General features: G+C 44.9%; 1 protein-coding gene across 1 annotated transcript; it reads left to right on the top strand.

Annotated features, from left to right (window-relative positions):
* Positions 1-649: 649 nt before the first annotated feature.
* CIMAP2 (ciliary microtubule associated protein 2) lies at positions 650-16503 on the top strand. The gene is made up of 10 exons (XM_074962302.1): positions 650-780; positions 4043-4130; positions 4711-4881; positions 5066-5182; positions 8022-8159; positions 9351-9494; positions 10660-10824; positions 13442-13570; positions 14802-14932; positions 16380-16503. Exons 1-10 carry the CDS (start codon positions 650-652, stop codon positions 16477-16479), a joined length of 1314 nt encoding a protein of 437 aa, XP_074818403.1. The 3' UTR covers positions 16480-16503.
* Positions 16504-21933: the final 5430 nt, after the last annotated feature.

Below are 21933 nucleotides of genomic sequence, written 5' to 3'. Positions count from 1 at the left end.
CTGACAAGGCCCTGCTCCCTCCTCATGTCCAGGCCACCTGGCCAGTGGCTTGGCATGAGCAACTCTAAGGCTGGTAACTATGATGACAACCTTGCAGAACCTGTGTGTGTGTGTGTGTGTGTGAATGTGTGAATGTGTGAATAAATATGAGATTGAATGGAATGTTATAGCTATAACTAACTGCTTACTATGATAACAACCTTGCAGAACCTGTGTGTGTGTATATGAATGAATGAGTGAATAAAGATGAGATTGAATGGAATGTTACAGCTGTAACTAACTGCTTACTATGATTCTTTCTGTATTCACAATAAATGTGGTATTTTGCCTTTTTCCCTTTAATAAGATCCTGCTGGTTTTTAATTTATTGGTACAACACGTCTGCTCTCCGAGCCCAGGCACGTCTGGGCCAGGGGCACGTCTGCTCGCCAAGCCTGTGCACATCTGGTAAAATGTAGTGTAACAAAACTAAACAAGGATCAAACAGTGAGCTCAAAACAGCTGCATTCCTCTCCTCTCAGGCAGGGCCTGAACCTGAGCTGTAATGGGTACAGGAGGCGTTGAGCCAGAGGCCCCCGCCCCGTGCAGTGGGTTGCCTGGAAGCACCGCCTTCATGGGAACAGAAAGGCAACAAGTGTATGGGGTTGTCATGGCTGCAGTATTCCGGAGCTGCGGGGAGCTGTGCCACTGGAGTGGGAGGGGGGGTCCCTCCATCCCCAGGGAGCAGAGAATGGCAGTAAAGGGCTTTACAGGTGCCCCTTTCGGCACTCAGACAGTCAGGTAAGAGTCACCCAGAGGAGGCTCCAGAGGGGACGGGCCTAGCCTGCAGCTGACTTGGCTTTCCAGAGTCAATAGAGAACTGTGCTCAGCCCCTGTCTAACTCTTAGCTTCTGAATCATCTGCATATATATTCTCCCCGTCCCCCAAACACCCCAGCACACAGATATCACACAAACACATTCCTGCGCACAAGAGATCACACGCTCCTTGGCATACAGATCACACACACCTGACCATGCAGAGATCACATACACACATGCATTCACAAGTTCACATGCTTATTGCACGGAGAGTGCATGTACCCACATGCAGGACTGTCAAGCTGTGATACTCTGAATGGGGGAGTTTCCAAGGAAACAGAAATGAGATTTTACATGTCTCTGAAACACACAGCAGACTCCTTCTTCATACAAGGGAGATACTTAAAAAATAGCTTCATGTTAATGCAAAGCAAAGGAGTCTCTCTCCAGGTGATTGAGCCGGTGGCAAGTCTGAACACATTCATGCAGCTACTAGTCACACACACACACACACACACACGCACACGTTCGTACCTATACATTACAAGCTCCTGCAGGATATTTTGCCTATACAGTAGTGGGTTACTGTAATCTGACTGAATGGATCCAACGAGCCAGGACTCCATTCTCTGAGAAGTCCTTTTCTTCAGAAATAAGCCAGCAGGTTTGGGGGGCCCTGGATTTTTGGCTGACCCTGGCTTTCTTTATGACTTCCCCCATTCTAGGTAAAAGTGAATTTCATTTCAAAATACTGCACGTCACACCTGATGTTTTAAATGGTCTGTCATATGACTGATAATATTTTTTAAAGTACACACTCTGATCTCTGCTTCCCAGAGGCTAAGCTTGAGCCGTTAGGCACAGCCACATGCAAGGGGTGGTGCTGAGCTGAGCCATGCTGCCCCAAAGAGCCACATTTCCTTCCCGCTCCCCACTTGCTCCTGCGAGGGAAGCAATCTGCAACAGACCCTTGCCACATGCAGATCACTTCCCCCACATGCTGGCTCAGCTGTGCTAGCTGGTACCCAGGAGAGTGGAGTCAAGGCATTGCCCACTTCCCACCCATGTCTGCCCACTTCCACCTGCGTGGGTGGGATCCAGTGGTCTTGCAAAAACTCTGCTCTCTTTCTCTGCACTGAGACTAGTGATCTAGAGAGGCTGAACTGGGGTGGGTTTGGGGGATCATACTCCCCCTTATAGCCCTGCATGACTGCATCAAACTGCGCCACAGTGTGGCCCTGTGTTCAGTGATTTTGCTTTGACTACATTTTTTGAATCAGTACAATCATATGGTCTCCAGTATGTAGTGTATATTTAAGGATTTTGAATCCTGTTTTTAACAACACAATGATACATGTACTGGCTGAGATTTTCAAAGTCAGGTGAGGGACTGAGACACACAACTCTTTGACAAGCTCTGCCATAATATATTTTAACTGGGTCAATAAGCTTTTTAACCAGCTCATTAACCTAAAATACATTGATTGGGGTTTCTCCCTGCTTCTCCTCCTTATTTAAAATGACCTGTGTTATTTATTCAGAACAAACACCTATCCCTTAAATCACACTTTACCCTCTTGGAACTGTGTTGGCCTGCAGTGCCTTTACTAGTTCACGGTTGTTGAACAGCAGGAGAGAGAGATTTTGTTCATTTAGCTCACACAGCAGCAAGTTTTCAATCTGCTAATAAAATACAGAAACATTGCTAGCTCATGATAGTCCCCTGTGGCCTTGAAATCTATGAATCTGTATGCCTAATTCCTGTTTGGGGATTTTCAAGGGTAATACCTGGCACGAAGACTCTGATCCTGCAAACATCTACACAGGTGAGTAACTTGATTCACATGAGCAATCCCTTTGAAGTCCTTTGACTTTTCACAGCTAGGCATTATCGCATTACAGTTTGCAGGCTCAAGGCCTCATATACCGCTTTTCACCTGCAAAGTGCTTTATGAATATTAATTTATTTTAATTAGTTTAATTTGTACAATATAGAAATATCTATTTAAATGCAGAGGAATTTGGCAAGTGAAGGGTCAGATTTCTCAGCTGTTGTAAAACAGAGCTACACCAGTTTACATCAGCTAAGAATGTGGTCTGGATTTTTATTGATATAGTTTGTGTCAGAAATTCTACTGGGAATAGCTGTGTTACCAGGGTTTGAGTCCAAGTTCCCTTTGATTTCTTCAAGAGTTTTGGCTACAGGATGGGGCACTTGGAGGTGGCACCTTCCAGATGAAACAGAAAGCCAAGGTTCTAATCATTTGTTGTCATTAAAGATCCCACAGAGAACAGTTGTTAAAAGACATTGAACAGATCAAATTTGACCCCAAACTTAGGTTAAATCCAATGGAATTTTAAAGAAATATTAACATTTCCTTATAGTGTTTGCAACCCAAACATCACACCATTCGACTGCTCATTTTAGGGAAATTGACTAGATGCAAATAAAAATGTGGAAATGGCCAGTCTGTTTTCATTGTCTAAGTTGAGAGAAATGGAAAAACAAAAAGCATCCACAGTGAACAGTAAATTTGATTTTTAAAATTCTGTTTTAATAGCCTGAGGTTTTAATAACATTAGGGATGGACATTTGTTTCTTTGTTTTAAAACATGATTTTTAAACTGACACTGGCCCTTAACTCTATTATCTTGGCCAAATTCCAATTTGGATCATTTGCTTCTGCCTACCTAAAAACTCTCTGTAGTTTCCACTGGAGAAACTTACTTCAATTCCTGTAGCATTACTCTGTGCTGCTAAACAGCTACCATGATTCACACTAGAAGTGGCTGCATTTCAGCAGTAGATAAAGTAGTGTCTGTATGTAATTTGTACAGTACATTAGCTTAAGGGCCTTCATCATGCAAACATTTAGTCTTGGGCCCTGTGCTTACTCTAGTGAGTAGTCATCCCATTCACATCCAGGAGATTACTCACTGCAGAAAACGTTTAGGCCCCAAACCTGCAAAGATTTACGCATGTGCTTCACTTTAGGCATGAGTAATCCCTCTGAATTTAATGGGACTACTCACAAAATGAAGCACTTGTCTTTGCAGTATTGAGCAGTCCAGTACTAAGGGCCTGATACAACATCTATTGATGTCCGTGAAACCCTTTGTACAGACTACAATAAACATTGGATCAAGTCCTAAATGTTCACAGGACCAGGACCTATGTTTGTAAAAAAATTAATCGTGTTTTAACTCAAAATTTACTGTATATTTACATCATCCTTCGCTAGATTTGATGTGTCAGCAGTTTATCCAAAGTGTAAGAAACCTGGTACATACACACAGGCGCCCTACTGCAAAAAGGTCTCTTCAGAGTTGGTGAGTCTGTCTCTCTATTTTATGTACAAAACAAACACCTATTCAGCTCCATATGCAGAACTAAACTAAAAATTATACGTTTGGATTCTTTTTCCAGAATTCAATTTCCATGAAAAATCTGAATGGATCCATTCTGCTGCTTTCAAATTAATTTGATAATATCACTGAATCTAATCGAATCGGTCCATTTAATGTAGGTCCAATGGCAATGAAATCAATGGCAAAACTCCTGTTGATGTTCATGATATAGGATGAGGCTCTCTCCAATGTAATTTACTTCTCAGTGTAATGTGTACTTACAGAACCTTTGAGTAGATTTCCTGTGTCAGCAATTTATCCAACGTGCTAGGAATCTGTGGGTGCAGATCCTCAGCTGGTGTATCTTGGTATAACTCCACTGACTCTCTCTCTCTCTCTATGTGCCTGTAGCAAGGAGAATTTGCAAACAATATGATTAGAATTCTTAGGGCCTGATTCACCACTGTAGCACTCCATTTTTCAATGGTATTGCATCAGTGTAAAACTAGCTTAACTCAATGGTAAATCAAGCCTTTAGTTTTAACCTTACACTTCATTTTAGGGCAGAAAGGTAGGCCCAGGCACCTACAATATTGACCATGGAAGCTTTAGCTCCTCTGTGCTGCATGAGAAGCCTTCAAATTCTGGCTGGGCCAAAGCAGAGGAAGCAGCACGCCTCACCCAGATGCCCCATTTTAATTTTAAGGAGACATTGAAGAAACGCAAGTATCTGGTGAGATCTGAATTTGACTTTTTTCCCTATGTGTGGACAAGAAATCTGACTGTTTCTTCTGGTTTAATCTTTCAGCTGTTAAATGACACGGGATAGATTGAACTAGAGGTGCTGTGATTTGCATGGGTAAATTAGAATCCTGGCTTTGTTGTTATTAAACTTTTAAAATCTTTTTCTCAATAAGAAAGAAAAACTGGGCCCAGGAACTTACAACATCAAAGATTTTCTGCAAGAAACCCGACCTGCAAGCATCAGAGGTGTTTGTGACACTGGAGAAGAGAGGTTTAGAGACTTCATTAGGGTATGTATCGGATTCAAGCAATAGATACTGCAGTAACTTGACAAGAAACATGTAAGGCAGATAATCTGGTACCTCTTGTTGCAGAGCTAAATATTATTATTGGATCATCTAATAATATGATATACACTTTTGGGGGCCAAAACAAGTCCCTTTTACAGCTGTGCAAAATTTAAAAGTACAGTAGGTAGTGCAAGAAATAATAAGGGCCAATGCCCGGCTATGTTTCCTGATTGCTGTTCAATCTCCCAGTTGCTTGATTTGGATGATGTTACCACTAATAGGGTTAAAGAAAGCTGCTTTCTGCTCATTGGTGCCTGACATGGTCTGTTGATAGCCCAAACAAAATCATCCTAACTAACAAGGGAGTTATTCAAAGGGAGCAGATAAGAGATCACTGATCTAGGGAAAAACTGAACCACAATATCAATGTTTTCTATTTCACATTATTTAGGTGCCCTATTTATGTGGGACCTACACTGATTTCACTGGGGAGTTCTGTGTAAGGTATAGTTCTGGGATTGAGCCCATATGCTTGTGTGTATATACTGCAGGCTATCCAATCACTGTCTATCGTAGATATTTCTCTAATGCGCACCATCTTACTACCTAAATATTGAATCGATATGCAGTATCAGTGTGTTAATGTACATGGGGCGTACGCATTTACATATATGTCCTATCCTCTATGAATCCAGAGTATACACAGGATAGTGATAGTTAATTTTTAAAATAGCTTTTCTATAGAATAATGCTCTGCAAATATTCTACTAGCCCCAGAACTCCCTAATAAAGACTTCTAGTCCCACCAGGATGTGGGGCAGAATGCTGGTAGGCACTGCCCGCTTTCTAACCCTTCAGGCTGGCCACTTTTGCCATCCCACCACCTGCACTGCCTGGCAGAAGAAATTAAAAACTGCGTCATTTCAGTGGAACATCTCTCCTCCATAGGGCCTGAACAACAGTCAAATATCCTGTGTCACCCTCGCCACAGCCGTAGAATGTTGTGTTAACACTTGGATCCGTTGCATAGCCACATGACTGCTGATTTTACAGTTGTATGTGTGAATCAACAGTGACGCGCAGTGGGAGCTTGCATGAATCACAGCTTACTGTACTTGCAACAGATCTGCTGGTGCTGGCCAGGCATCGGGTGGCCAATGAAGTCACAGAATTCCTAATTTCATAGTTAGAGATTTCATATCTAATTCGCTTTAGTATCTTTTCAGGTTTTTTTAATCAAGAACCTTCCAAGAGGCCAGATTTCCCTTTATTTGCTTGGACAGATGCAAAGATTGTACTTGATTATCCTTCATATACAGAATGTAGCAATCTGTACCTGGCCAGAACTGCCAAACTGTAGAGAAGCAGCCTGAGCCAATGCATTGGGAGTGAAGAGATCTGAGGGTGAAATCCTGCTCCATTAAAAAATCAATGGGAGTTTTGCCATTGGCTTCAGTGGGGCCAAGATTTCACCCAGAGATTCTATTCTGGGCTCTGCCATACACTCACTTTTTGTCCTGGGACAAGTTGTGTCACTGCTCTGTGCCTCAGTTTCCCCACCTGTAAAAGAATAATCCTCTTTGCAAAGGGCTTTGAAATCTAGGGATGAAACGTTCTGTCTAAGTATTGGGTAATGGCTGAACTTAGAACCAATTCTCTTTTTAGAGTTTTACCCACAACCCTCATTGATTCCAATAGGAAAGGAGCAAAGGGCTGCATTCACCCAGAAATACAAAGCACAAAGAGGGTGGCATTTGTACAGGCATCATAAAGATCCAGAACTTAATTCTGTGCTGTAGGCTTCACGGCCTGGAGGCAAGTGAGATTTGACTCTAATCTAGAATTGGGGAACAGCTGCCCTCCAGGTCCAAACGGAGCCAGTTTGCATGGAGGGGATGTGGTAGGGCAAGGGAATTGCTGTCTGATCTGCTCTAAAGGGGGAGCTTTGGTATTCCTTACTGGGATTCTCTTTAGGTCATCTAGAACATAGTGTGCCCGGGGAACACCCCCATGGAACCTTCCTCTCCTTGTATTCCTTCACTCGGGGGCCATGGCAGGAGGATTGTCCAGGGTACTAGGACGTGGGAGACCCAGGTTCTACTTCCTGGTCCTCCACAGCCCTTGGGCAAGTCTCTAGGCTTTTTTGTGCCTCTGTTCCTCATCTGTACAATGCAGATGACAGCCCTGCCCTGCCTCACCGGGGTGTGCTGAGGACATTAAAGACTGAGAAGTGCTTTGCGCTCACCTGATGCAAAGCGCTGTCTAAAAGCTAGGCATTGTTAGTATCACCACCGACAATTGCAGTCCCTGGGCTCCTATGAGGCACAGTGCCTCCCTGGGGCAGCACGTCTCCACAGAGAAATGCCTAATGGAGAGGAAGGTCTGCAGGGCAGAGACTGAGGCTTTGGATGTTTGTGCACTACCTAGCTCCAGAGGGCCCAGATCTCAGGGTACGTCTACACTAGCCGCCGGATAGTGAAAGATCTATCGGGGATCGATTTATCGCATCTAGTGTAGATGCAATAAATCGATCCCTGATCGCTCTGCCATCGACTCCTGTACTCCACCCCAGGGGAGCGGCGGCAGTCGACCCCGCGCCGTGAGGACGCGAGGTAAGTCGACCTAAGATACGTCGACTTCAGCTACGCTATTCTCACGAATCTTAGGTTGATCTCCCCCCTCCCCCATTCCCAGTGTAGACCAGGCCTCAGTTAAGACCTCTGGGCACCATTGAATTACAAAGAGTCACTGCTTTTAATATGCTTGAAATGGCAGAATCTGGCTCTTTATTGGCAGAAATCCATTTTTGTTCTTAATCCTCTCCCTCTTCTTTCTGCAGGATTGCCATCCTGGCCCTGGGACTTACGGCAAGAATGGAAACCCTTATGCCCTGATTGAGGAGAAGGAGAGACGCTCGGCAAACTCTCAAGGGATAATGGACAGCAAAACCGAAAAATCTGTCTTACCTACTGCTGCGGCAAGTCTGCGCTATTTGTTTTTCATTTAGCTCCCTTATTGACTTGCACACCAGCCATTGCCCAGGGCTTGAGTGACCAGGAAGAACGAAAGTGAGGGATCTGTGGGAGCAGACCTCTCAGGGTATTTTGCTGCCTTGTTCATTACAGTGGACCATAGCAGCGTGGCTATGGTCTCCGTCTCTTGGCCAATCAGGAGCCCTCAGGTGTCTCTGAAGGCTCAGGGAGGCACCAGCATTTGCTGTTCTCTCTAGAGAGGATGCAGCCAGCTTGCAGGGGGGACACGGGAAAGGAGGCTGGTCAAGCAGCTTCCGAAAGGGAAGAAAAGTTGGTGAGGTTCATCTGAAGAGGTGGAGTCTTCCCAGCCTCACAGGATCTGTAGAGGAGAGAGCCCCCAGAGGCTGGAGCCGACCTGCATCGATGGCTGCTCCACGGCTCCCTCTGGTGGTACTGGCCCTTCAGGGGCTGTGCTGCCATTGGTGGAGCCTACCACAGCTGCTCAGTAGGGGAATCCACAGGAGATCTTGCAGCCAGCCTCAAGCTTCAGTGGAGCACGAACTCATCTAGATTACTGCCCAGAGCAAGTGGGATGGTGCAGGGGATGGTGCCACAGAGAATTCCTGCTTCCCCTGCTGTTCACTTTCCCACTCTCAGAGGTGCACGTGCAGGATCCCATGGAGATGGCAATGTCCCCATTCTGGGTCTCTTAGGAGTGTTCCACCTCCATGCCATGAGCAGTGGAGACTAAGCAAAGGGGATGGTCCAAGCCACTTAGTTTAAAGGCTGCCATGCTGAGGGACCACCCCTTGCATTCTGATGGTGAAGCTTTTAGTTGAGGGTACAGAGAGCAACTTGTAATGGATGACTGAAACAAACAGGTGGCTACTCGTTTATTATTTGACCACTCAAGAGTGAGCAGCATGGGTGAGAGGGAAAAGTCATGGGCAGAGCACAGGACATGGCTCTTTGGGGCAGGGTCTGCCTCTCACTAGGTATTTGTACAGCACCAAGCACAATGGGGTCCTGATCTCAGTGAGGGCCACTGGGTGCTACTGTAATATATAACAGCAATGCTGTAATTGTCTAGCAACAAACCCGTAGTTAGTGTCCGGCTTCCAAATGAGCACGACCCAGGACTCTGCTCCCTAACAGAGCGCTCACTAATGGTTGCTTTTGCTCCCTGTTGACTTTAGGGAAGTGGTTTGGGGCCAGCCACCTACAATCTTAAAAACAGTACAGATGAGATGTTGAAACGTGTGGTCAGTATTCGCGGCCCATATGAGATCTTCACAGGAGACAGGTCAAAGCCTATTATCTGCGGACATTACGCTGTGGAAGTACGTACCCTTGTAAGAGTCGAGTTTTTAGTAAAACACCCTTGCCTTGATTAATAATGTAGGAACTCGTCCTGTGGGTGTGACATCTCTCAGAGTGCTGCCAGGAGAGGGGTGCTGTCAGGTTAGAGAGCATAGTTTTAAAACCCGTCCTTGCCGTTATTATTAACAACTTAGATTATTAAGACTGAGGGCCAGATCCACGGCAGGGGTAAAGCAGCACAACTCCTTTGAAATCAGTGATGCTACAATTTATATGAAAATCTAGCCCTAAAAAACGAATTTACTTTTTGTTACTTAGGCTACGTCTACACTACGGACCTCACAGCGGCACAGCGGTGTTGCTGCAGCTGTGCCGCCGTAAGGTCTCCCGTGTAGCCGCTCTCTGCCAGTGGGAGACAGCTCTCCTGCTGGCGTAATTAAACCACCCCCAACAAGCGGCGGTAGCTATGTTGTCAGGAGAGCCTCTCCAACCGACATAGTGCTGTCCACACCAGCACTTTTGTCGGTGAAACACATGTTGGTAAGGGGTGTGTATGTATTTTTCACACCCCGACTGACAAAAGTGGTAGCATAGACAAAGCCTTAGTTTGCTTGCTGTTTGCCCTTCATTTGGTAGGGACAATGAAAAGGACTCACGGCTTCCTCTCCCTACTGGCCTGGGGCTGGATTCAAACCAGAGACCTAAAATGAACAAGGTTGTCTATGAGCAGTCTTTTTGCCTTGTTCCGGATGGATTCTGAGGAGGTATTCCTTTAAGAACCTCTGTTTGGAAGCTGCCTTCCTGCCTGGCAGCTTGGGGGATACCTCTCACCTGCTGGGGTGCGGAAGGCAGTGGAGTACATTTGTTACACTCTGGAAAGATATCTGCCCTAGAGAGCCCGGGGTGGGGCAGAGATTGTGCAGGGAGGAAGGAGGATGTGATCGATGTCAGTGACAAGGGAATCAAGTAGTCAGTGGACTCTGAATGAGGGTCTATGGACCTTATCCAGCTCCACTGAAGTCCATGGTCTCTCCCTGCCAGGCTTCACCTGGGGGCTGGATTGGAACCGTGAGCACAGAGATACAGGACAGCCCCTGTGGCGGCACCAGCAGGGCCTTGCTAGACAATTGCGGCACATTTTCTCCAGCAGCAGCAGACGTCCCTTCCTCTCTTTCATCTCTTTAGAAGAAATGCATCGAGCTCGGCCCCAGCAACGTCAAGAGCTTTGTGGAAGAGCTGGACACCAAGGACAGAAAGAAAAATGGTGTTTTCAGCACCCTCGCTCGGAACCCCGGCTGCCCCACGGAGCGGATCTTCTGGGCCACACTCAGCCAGTGTCCACGCGCCACGGTCAGTGACACTATGTTCCTTTCCTCTCCTGTCTCTGCTGCAAATGTTACTGTGCAGGACGCCATCTGCTGCAAATACACCACATGGCACTGAGAGAGACTGTGAGGCTAAAGGGGAAGGCGGGAAAACCACCTGGACCCTAGGACTGGGACAACCCCAGGTGAAATGTGCAGCTGAAGAGCAACCTGTCTGGATTGGGACAAGGGGTGATTGTGCTGGATTGGACTGCAGAGCTCTCACGTAGAAGGATGGTCAGCCATTGCCAGGGCTTCCCTTTCCTGGTCACCTGCAGAGGATTCTCCGTGCAGTCAAAATTTGCCATGAGGAGGGCTGGGGCAGAGTTGTCCAAAGCCATGGTCTGATTGGCCTTTCCTCTGGTGGGGTCACAGCCATGCACCAGTGCCCAGCTGATAGCTCATCACCAAAAGCACCAGGGAAATCCCTGTGCCCATGATGGGCTGGAGCGGGAGGAAATGAGTAGCCTCATGATCTTTTCCTTCTACTTCTCAATTATTACTAACAAAGGCAGCTGAAACCTTTATTCCTCCCCCTGCTCTCATGCCGACTCCTCTCAGCTCTTTGAGTTGGAAGCCAGTTTTAAGGCTCCCATTTGAGTACTTAAACTAACATGGCAATTTTAACGGAGCCCAGGGGCTGAGGAGGCAGCTGTGGGGAAAACACCTGGAGGCATTCAAAGGCCTCCCTGTCTGCACCCACGAGCCTGGCTGCCTTTCAACCTCAATCTGCAACCTCTGGAAACTTTACACTAGTTTAAAAAAATAAATGGGGTTGTAAAATAGCTCCCAGGTGAGTTATTACCCAGGGTGGGGTAAGCATGATGTGGCCATTATCCCATGAAAGAGAGTGCTAGGGCTAGTTGGGGTGGCAGGGAAAAGGGGGGGCAAATAAAGGGGAAACCTGGAGGTGTGGGTACATTAGGAGACAATGAAAGAATAACAAAATAGCCAAAGGAGCCCTGGAAAGGTGAGTCAGCCCCTTACATTCCCTCCTCCTCCGACAACCAGCTATGGTTCATTGTGGAAGGACTCATTGCATAACCCCCTTAACATTTTTTTGAGTAAAATTTGGAATTAACAGGTAGTACAGTAACAATAACCACACTCGGAGAGCAATAAGCCTCTCCGGGCTGTGTGTTGCCTGGCTACAAGTAAACTCCTCGGGCAGGAGCAGGATCTGGCAGAACATAGCACCCCTCTACGTGCACTGGTAGCCAACCCCGCTGGGGCTCTTGGAGCTAAATTAAAATGACGGCATCCATTTGCTCAGCCACGCATTTTGAAAGAAGTGCTTCTTAGCATCTATTATTTTTATCACAATTTATTTGAAAATTTAGTTCTTGTCATTACAATTGGCATTTTTATGGTTCCGGCTGACAGCATCTTGCAATGTGCTCTCATGTTGCTCAGGTAACTACTTACGGCCCCGATTCAGCAGCTTTAAGATGAATTTTGAGTAATCCCAACCCAGTCAGCAAAGCACAATACAACATGCATAACTTTAAACATACGCTTTTCATGGGATTTAAGCATGTGCTTAAAGTTATGCACATGCTTAAGTGCTTGCAGCATAGGAATTACAAGTAACATCATGGGGTTCAATGGTTAGAGGCGCCCAGTGATTCCAGATCAAATGTGCTCAGATTATAAGTGAAAAGATAGTTTATCTAAACACCCACATTGCAAACTCACTCTGGGACCTGAAGGTCGAAGTGGGTTCTTTCTTCTTCATATATCATCAACAATAAAGATCTATCACTGGACTTTAGCTAACGGTTTTGTTCATTCAAGAGAAGGACTAGAATCCAGATCACTGTCTCTCAGCTGTGTTGGGTCTTCAGGGCTAAAAGGATTAAAGAGTAGTTAACAATTTGACAGCCATAAACATCAGCAAATATAATTCTGAATTCAATTCACATGGGGAATAAGTTGGATGAAGTAAGGAGAACATAAGAATATACATAAGAAAGGCCATACTGGGTCAGACCAAAGGTCCATCTAGCCCAGTATCCTGTTTTCTGACAGTCACCAATGCCAGGAGCTTCAGAGGGAATGAGCAAACCAAGTAATCATCAAGTGATCCATCCCATCACCCATTCCCAGCTTTTGGCAAACAAAGGAGGTTTTTTGCATAGTCCTGTTTCAGATTCAGGCTGCATTGCAAAGCTCCCTCTGAATTCAATGGGAACAGAAGGGTCAGGCCCATACCATGCCTGTATGACAGGATGTTGCGTATCAGTAAAGGTGGATATCTACACCACAGTTGTTAACAAACGAGTGGTGGGTCACTCTCTTGAATTCCAACTGCAAATAGCAGGTTGGAGGCTTAGCACAAGCAAGAGTCTCATTTCCAGCATGCTGCTCGTTTTGTCTTTCATGTTTCTGGTGTGCTTATTCCCACCACTGCAGAACAGCCATGATTGTTTCCTGCACTTAATACTTCTCATGAAGCGGCCTCTCAGTGCTGTGGCTACCAGAATACAACAGAATTAACTGAGGCCCCAATTCAGCAAGATACTTAAGCAGCTGCCTAACTTTAAGCACGAATTAGGTACCTACGTAAGTACATCAATGATTTACCGGTTGTCACTTTGTTGTAGTATGCTGTAGGGCCAGGCTCACATGATCCAAAACCCGTGGAGCGATCAGAATACTTCAATCAACCTCCATTTTGGTCATCTGCAAAAAGGGTTGACAGGAAAGCATACCGCCTCTTTATTGGAAACACGGTGAGTGGAAAAATCTATGGTAGGAATAGATGTAGGTGCATGAAAATGTTCATGCTGTCTGCTTCTTCCATGTCACGCTCACGCCCTTTACTGATCTTTCCACTGGAGGTCCAAATCCTTCTAACCCAAAGAATGCTGCTCTACAGCTTTGTCCATAAACAGGTTTCAGAGACACAGACAAGCTTTCGAGCTATACAAGCCTCTTCTTCAGAGCTGAAGAGCTCTGTGCAGCTAAAAAGCAGGTTCAATAAAAGCTATTACTTCACCCACCTTGTCTCTCTCATATTCTGGGACCAACACAGCTACAACAGCACTGGAAACAACATTGTTGGAATGGACAGTAGAGACTCTGCGGTACTTTTTATAAGAGAAAGCGGTTTAGCTCTGCCTCCTTAGCCAAAATTCCCGGGACACCCTTCTCCTCCCTCATCAGTTATGCCGTGTATCAAGTGGTTACTGCTCTCCAGCCAAGTGATTGTATTTCAGGAATGTTCTAAGTTATGCAGCAGATTTTAATCCTTTAGGGGGCAGGGCAACATATACACTCATAAAGTCACATTTCTATTATTGAAAAAACAGAATTTCTTTTAGCAGCAGAGTGCTGAAGGGATGGTGCTGGTAACTGCTCCTTCCCTTAATGCCCTTTCTTATGTCATCTGTAGTAATAATCTTCTCAAGTTTCCCTTAGTGAAGTAGAACAAAGCCTGAAGGGCTCAAAGAAGTCAGGAAAAGCTTTAATGTGAAGTAGTCCCTATGGTGAGGGATGAGGAGCAGACTCCCTTGCAGTTTCCTGCCTTTATGCAGAAGAGTAGGCAACAGGCAATTTGAAAAAGATCAAGAATGAAGACTGCTTTGTAATTGATATAGGAACTCCACAGATTAAATTACAGGGGTAACATTGCTATAACTTGACTAGAGCTAGTTCTAGGCTGTTGGGGAAATCACATGTCAAGGGAATGGTGCCCAACATCTTCAGGGAAATTGGAACTGTAGGATCTGATTATGATGGTTGTTGTATTGACTCTGAACCCAAATGGAAGGATCCGGCCCTAATTCCTCCATTCTCACGTACAAGAGGTGGTGGTGGTGATTGTTGTTAAATATTCCAGATTCTTGTTTTCAAACTGAGGCCCCGATCCTGTTGCCACTGTAGTCACGGGCAGAACGTCACTGGCACATGTTTAATTGCACCTTTAACGATGCAGAACCATGTCTGACTTCCTTTTTTCAGAACCCAGTTGGTGTTGGTCGCTATGACATCACAAAACAAGAAAAGTGCAAGTGGAATACTAGATACCGGTCACTTTACCAGTGTGAAACACACCGTTATCTGAGTAATCTGGAACAGGATGCATACTTACTGTAAGTGAAATGTACTATGGGTAGCATGAAGTTAGTAATGTTACACTGGTATATGGTAGAACCTCACTAATTCCCACCAGTGAATGCAAGACCCAGCATAAATTACTGACTCTTGAAGATTGTTAAGTGAGGGCCCAAATCCTGCCTCCTGGGAAGGAAGAGATGAAGGCTGGAGCCTGGACTTCGGAGAACTGGGTTCAATTCCCTGTTCTGCCACAAATTTTGGCAAAGTCACTTAATTAATCGTTGCTTCAGTTATGCATCTGGGTTCTAGTCCCACCCCTGTTGCTGGATTGCTGGGTGACCTCAAACAAGTCATTTCACCACCCCGTGCCTCAATTTCCTCCTTTTAAAACAGGGATTAAAAGGTTACCTCCTTTGTCAAGTGCTTTGAGAGCTGCGATTGAAAAGCATTAAGAGCTAGCCTGATATGTTGTACAACTAGGGCACCCCCTGAGGGTGATGGTTGGTGCCTCTGTTGCCCCAGATGTCCTTCCCTGGCTATGGATGTTGCTGCAGAGCTGGTTCGGAATTCGGGGTGTTGCCCTCCAGCTATCCGTTTTAGGAAGGATGCACCCTTCCAGGGGGCCTAATGCAGTCCAAACGAAAAAAGCAAACCAAATAGTCCTGCAGCGCACAAAACAGTCTGGGCTCACCCTGTAGCTCCAAAAGGTCAGTAGGCTCTGTGGAGGGGACTAGGCTCCTAACTCCTTGTATGGCCAAAGGACCTAGTCCGAGGGCCCTGGGCTCTTAAAAGAAAACCTAAGCAAATATGGCCCCTCTATTTCTTTAGAGGGGACCAGACAGAAGAGGCACTTCAACACCTTTCCTGATAAACAGTACCTGCTTGGTAGGGGGGTTAGGGAGCTCCCTGATCAAGCTTTAGTCACTTCAGTGGCAACCACAGTCTGGGTTTGGATCCTCCTTTTTAAGATTCACCCCTTTGCAGGCTTGACAAGCCTCACAGGTGTACCAGGTTGAGGCTGATTATGCCCAGAGGAGCTTTTTAACCCTTCCTGAGCAGGGTGAGGATCTGCCCCACCATAGGGAGGTATTATTAGTTATGAGACCTCACTGCAGTAGTTCTCTGCTTTGGAGTGAGGATTAGCAAGGTTCTGTTGTAGGACGGAATAAAGGTCTATCATAGTTCTGTTAAAGTTTGTTTACGTTTTCCTCTCTTGATCTCTAAGAGTTGTCTGACTGTCGTCTGTGCTGGGGTTGCAAAGATGTAATTGAGGGCAGCATTTTGTGTTGCTGCAACTAGAGTTCGCTAACACATCTTGAGATGATGTAGGAGAATCCAGCTTTCACTCTCTTGTAGCTGTTCACTCTCTAGTTAACAGTCAAGCTTGTAATAACTTCATTTTTATCAACGCAAGCTAAGACTAAAGAAAGATTAATACAGTCAATAATCTGAGTCTACTTGTTTTTTCCTCCCCTTTTACAGACAGCGCATCAACCGTGTTAATAGAGGGCATTGGAACAATTTGGTTTCTGCTGCAAATGATCCAGATACCTCTGCACAAGCTATTGCTACTTCAAACTAAGTGCATGCTGTAAAGCAGCAGGCAGGCGGAGACACTGTTAAATAAAGACTGATTATAAGAAGGAAAATACTTCCAATACTTCCAACGTACAATACAGCTACACACAAGTCAAGATAGTCTAAAACGATCTACAGTTTTGCTCTGCAATAACACACTTAAAACCCACCAGCAAGCTTACTTTTTCTTTCTGTGATTACAGTTATTTTCACTTTTGGTTGTGTATACATGACATAAATTTATGAAGAGGATATTTGGCAGAATTTTAGATAGGTACATTTTCTTCCCCAAAATAGGAGAGCTGGTGGGTAGCTCTTCGAATGTTAAATATTTCCTTTTCCATCAAATTGCTTCATTCAAGAAATTGCATACATATTTTTTATAAATATATAAATATAAATGCAAAGTTCTGTACATTGCAACTGATGGCTTTTGTTCTCACACCAAGCAAAAGAATTGGCCAAAGTCAGTACAAATCAAGTGGCGCTGCATTCTCAAAGGATGGCGGTTACATTGATTGAAAAAGGAGAGCCCTTTCGTGGCCAGAACACCAGATCTAGATTTCAGTGACATTACCCAGAATCTGTGCAGTTTAAGTAGATAAAGCATACTTCAGAAGGCAAAGCTAAAATTATCTACTTTATCAGCAAAATACATTTTTTACATCGTAAACTTGCCAACACAAAGCAGTAGTTTTACAGAGATTAGAAGTGAATATATAACAATACTTCATTTCATTTTGTTTTTTTCTGAAAATAAAGATACTTACCATTGCTTTAAAGCAAATAAAATATTAAATATATCCTTGTTTTACATATAAGGTAACAGAAGGAGAAGCAACATGACTGACCCAAGTCACACGGCACATCAGTTTCAGAAGGGAGACTAGAAGCCAAAACTCATGCCTTCATACTCTAACTACCAGACTAGTCTGTATGCCAGCAATTGCAGCCCTGTTAGAAAAGGGCTGGCAGTCAAATCAATAGGGCTAACTGCTAATCCCTCCAATTCAAAGCTCACAGATATGAATCATTGACAGGGAGAGGGGAGATCAATGGTTGTGTTTTTTAATATTTCTTGCCTGGTTTTTATAGGTAACCGCATGGTAGAGGCTGTACTGCTCTTCCCAACTTGTCTAGACTTTTCACATGCAAAGAGTTGAATCTACTTGTCATCCAGGGATATTGGTAGAGATTGTTTGCAAAACACTTCAGCTGAAAGGTTTTACATAAGCATAAAATATTATTTTATTGTATGACTGGCCTGTCCAGACAAGGTCTGCTGTGGAGCCAGTGGATTAGGGAGAGCACAGTGGCAGGAGGACTATGCTTAGAGGTATCATTGGATTCCATAAGAAGTTAACCCTAGAGGCCGTGAAGAAGGCCAAAAAGGTGGTTGTTGGTTGATAAGTAAGAATGAGTATGGGTAGTTACTGGAGAAAGTGAGCAATAATAAAAATATCTGGGCTGCTCAGGGTTAACCTTTGCAAAGTCTAATAATGATGTGTATACCCAACTAGAATAATTAAGTTTAATTGTAATTAGATGTCGATTGTGGCTGATTAAATATACTTATTAGTCTGCAATTACTCTGTGGTGTAAGGCATAACTGAACACAGGTAAAAATAGGGTGAATGAAAGAAATGCAAATTATTGTAATAGAAAGAGTGAGTTAAGGAAAAGGTTGGTCCCTGGAGGGAGAGTAGGATGGAGATATCTGTATTATTTGGTGGGCAAGTGCAGGCGAGAGAAGAACTGGTGGTGTAACATAGGAATCAAGGCCCAGATCCACAATGATACTTAGGCGCCTAATCCCCATTTTTAGGCACCACTGTGATCCACAAAATCCTTGCTTGGCTATGTTCAACCCTGTAGGCACCTAAACTCATTTGGCACCTAGGTTTTTGCAGTAGAAGTTCCCTAGGTGTCTGTTTCTGCCTCTGGACATGCACACTTCTGCCTTGCTCTAGGTGTCCGGGCACCAACGGCAGCCTAAGCTCCAGAGTGATGCACAAGGATCGCAGAGGAAAGATAGGTGCTTCTTTGCCTAAGTTTTGTGTGGGGCCTGATCCAGTAGGCATGCTCAGAAGCTGCCCAGCTCCACCCAAAATGGGGTGGGGAGTATCTCCCTTGTCACCTTTAGCGCAGTGGTTACAGCACTCACTCAGGATGTGGGAGACCACTTTCTAGTTCTCCCTTTGCCTGCGGAGAAGAGATTTGAACAGGGACCTCCCCACAACTCTCAGCTGAGTGGCTGAATCACTGCACATGGAATATTCCAATGTAGGGCTCCCTAACTCTTCTATTGAATAATTGCGTAACTAAGTATTAATTGGGCCAGAGTAAGTGAGAATGACTCTGTAGCCCAGTGGCTGGGGCACACCCCTGAGAGGTGGCAGATCCCTGTTCAAATCCCTTCCCATCAAGCAAAGGGGCAATCTGAACCAGTGGTCTCCCACATCCTGAGAGAATGCTCTAACCCTTAGGCTAAAGCTTGTAAGAGAGGTCCTCCCTCTGCCAGCTGTTTTGTATAGTTAGGTAGCCAGTGAGCATGGCTACCAGATCAGGCCCCCCACGTGACTTAGGCAGAGGAGCACCTAGCTTCTTCCAGTTCATGGATCACAGACAGAGACAGACACCTATCTCTGTGAGAGGAGCAGGGTTTAGGACACATCCCTCTCATCAATATCTTCCTTTGGCTAGCTTAGGTAGTTCTCCGCCCAGCATGCTGGCTTTGCAGATTGCATTCTAAGGTGCCTATCTCTCGCTATTCGTTCTATAGGAGCATAGGCACCTAACATGGCTTTTCTAGGTGATCTTCTAGGGGCCTAAGTCCCTTTTGTGGACCTGAGCCCAAACGTTATCAAAGATGCAAGTCCGATCCAAAATAATTTAGATTGTTCAGGTGACTGGGCCAGCAAATGGCAAATTCATCACAGTTCAGAAAAATTTAAGTTCGGTAGTCTCGCAGCCAAGACCCAGTGTAACAGCTACATGTCATCCTGATCAAGAAAAAGGTCTAAGTTAACAAAAGAAAGTCACTGAAGCCTTTAGGCCACTGCAATGTTTAATTAAAGAGTATATTAAGAAGACAGAATTAATCCACCACCGCAGCCCTTATTGGACCCCATTTGGAACACTGGTCACACTGACAAAGAAAGGAGATTGTCCTGAAGACGGTGCAGAGAGGGAAACAAGAAAGATGACTGGCATTATTATATCTTGACTTTAGTAAAGCTTTTGATACTGTCTCCCATGAACTTCTCATAAACAAACTAGGGAGATGCAATCTAGATGGAGCTACTATAAGGTGGGTGCAAAACTGGTTGGAAAACCGTTCCCAGATAGTAATCACCAGTGGTTCACAGTCATGCTGGAAGGGCATAACAAGTGGGGTCCTGCAGGGATCAGTTCTGGGTCCAGTTCTGTTCAATGTCTTCATCAATGATTTAGATAATGGCATAGAGAGTACACTTACAAAGTTTGTTGATGATACCAAACAGGGAGCCGTTGCAAGTGCTTTGGAGGATAGAATTAAAATTCAAAATGATCTGGACAAACTGGAGAAATGGTCTAAAGTAAATAGGATGAAATTCAATAAGGACAAATGCAAAGTACTCCACTTAGGAGGGAACAATCAGTTGCACACATACAAAATGGGAAATGACTGTCTCGGAAGGAGTACTGTGGAAAGAGATCTGGGGGTCATAGTGGACCACAAGCTAAATATGAGTCAACAGTGTAACACTGTGCAAAAAAAGCAAACATGATTCTAGCATTAGTATTCTAGTATTAGCAGGACTGTTGTAGGCAAGACACGAGAAGTAATTCGTCCACTCTACTCCATGCTGATTAGGCCCCAACTGGAGTATTGTGTCCAGTTCTGGGCGCCACATTTCAGGGAAGATGTGGACAAATTGGAGAAAGTCCAGAGAAGAGAAACAAAAATGATTAAAAGAAAAGGAGTACTTGTGGCACCTTAGAGACTAACCAATTTATTTGAGCATAAGCTTTCGTGAGCTACAGCTCACTTCATCGGATGCATGCTGTGGAAAATACAGAAGATGTTTGCTTTTATACACACAAATCATGAAAAAATGTGTGTTTATCACTACAAAAGGTTTTCTCTCCCCCCACCCCACTCTCCTGCTGGTAATAGCTTATGTAAAGTGATCACTCTCCTTACAATGTGTATGATAATCAAGGTGGGCCATTTCCAGCACAAATCCAGGTTTCCCCACACACCCCCCACACCTCCCCCAAACAAACCCACTCTCCTGTTGGTAATAGCTTATCTAAAGTGATCACTCTCCTTACAATGTGTATGATAACCATGATTTCAACAATTTCCATCGCACCATCAACCTCAGCCTGGTCCAGTCCACACAAGAGATCCACTTCCTGGACACTACAGTGCTAATAAATGATGGTCACATAAACACCACCCTATACCGGAAACCTACTGACCGCTATTCCTACCTACATGCCTCCAGCTTTCACCCTGACCACACCACACGATCCATCGTCTACAGCCAAGCTCTGCGATACAACCGCATTTGCTCCAACCCCTCAGACAGAGACAAACACCTACAAGATCTCTATCAAGCATTCTTACAACTACAATACCCACCTGCGGAAGTGAAGAAACAGATTGATAGAGCCAGAAGAGTTCCCAGAAGTCACCTACTACAGGACAGGCCTAACAAAGAAAATAACGCCACTAGCCGTCACCTTCAGCCCCCAACTAAAACCCCTCCAACGCGTTATTAAGGATCTACAACCTATCCTGAAGGATGACCCAACACTCTCACAAATCTTGGGAGACAGGCCAGTCCTTGCCTACAGACAGCCCCCCAACCTGAAGCGAATACTCACCAGCAACCACATACCACACAACAGAACCACTAACCCAGGAACCTATCCTTGCAACAAAGCCCGTTGCCAACTGTGCCCACATATCTATTCAGGGGACACCATCACAGGGTCTAATAACATCAGCCACACTATCAGAGGCTCGTTCACCTGCACATCTACCAATGTGATATATGCCATCATGTGCCAGCAATGCCCCTCTGCCATGTACATTGGTCAAACTGGACAGTCTCTACGTAAAAGAGTAAATGGACACAAATCAGATGTCAAGAATTATAACATTCATAAACCAGTCGGAGAACACTTCAGTCTCTCTGGTCACGCGATTACAGACATGAAAGTTGCGATATTACAACAGAAAAACTTCAAATCCAGACTCCAGCAAGAGACTGCTGAATTGGAATTCATTTGCAAATTGGATACAATTAACTTAGGCTTGAATAGAGACTGGGAATGGCTAAGTCATTATGCAAGGTAACCTATTTCCCCTTGTTTTCCTAACCCCTCCCCCTTCCCCCCAGACGTTCTTGTTAAACCCTGGATTTGTGCTGGAAATGGCCCACCTTGATTATCATAAACATTGTAA

The sequence above is a fragment of the Natator depressus genome, chromosome 8 (assembly GCF_965152275.1).
Source record: "Natator depressus isolate rNatDep1 chromosome 8, rNatDep2.hap1, whole genome shotgun sequence".
Taxonomy (NCBI): Eukaryota; Metazoa; Chordata; order Testudines; family Cheloniidae; genus Natator; species Natator depressus.
Note: the sequence above shows the minus strand (reverse complement) of the source record. Positions and strands in the feature narration are given on the sequence as shown.

What these genes read in the sequence shown, in the direction of transcription:
- CIMAP2 (XM_074962302.1), top strand. Translation starts at nt 650, where the DNA reads ATGGCTGCAGTATTCCGGAGCTGCGGGGAGCTGTGCCACTGGAGTGGG. An exon ending in AAAAGGTCTCTTCAGAGTTG is followed by an intron (nt 4,131 to 4,710) that starts GTGAGTCTGTCT and finishes ACTTCATTTTAG; the next exon opens with GGCAGAAAGGTAGGCCCAGG. An exon ending in GCCAGTGTCCACGCGCCACG is followed by an intron (nt 10,825 to 13,441) that starts GTCAGTGACACT and finishes ACTTTGTTGTAG; the next exon opens with TATGCTGTAGGGCCAGGCTC.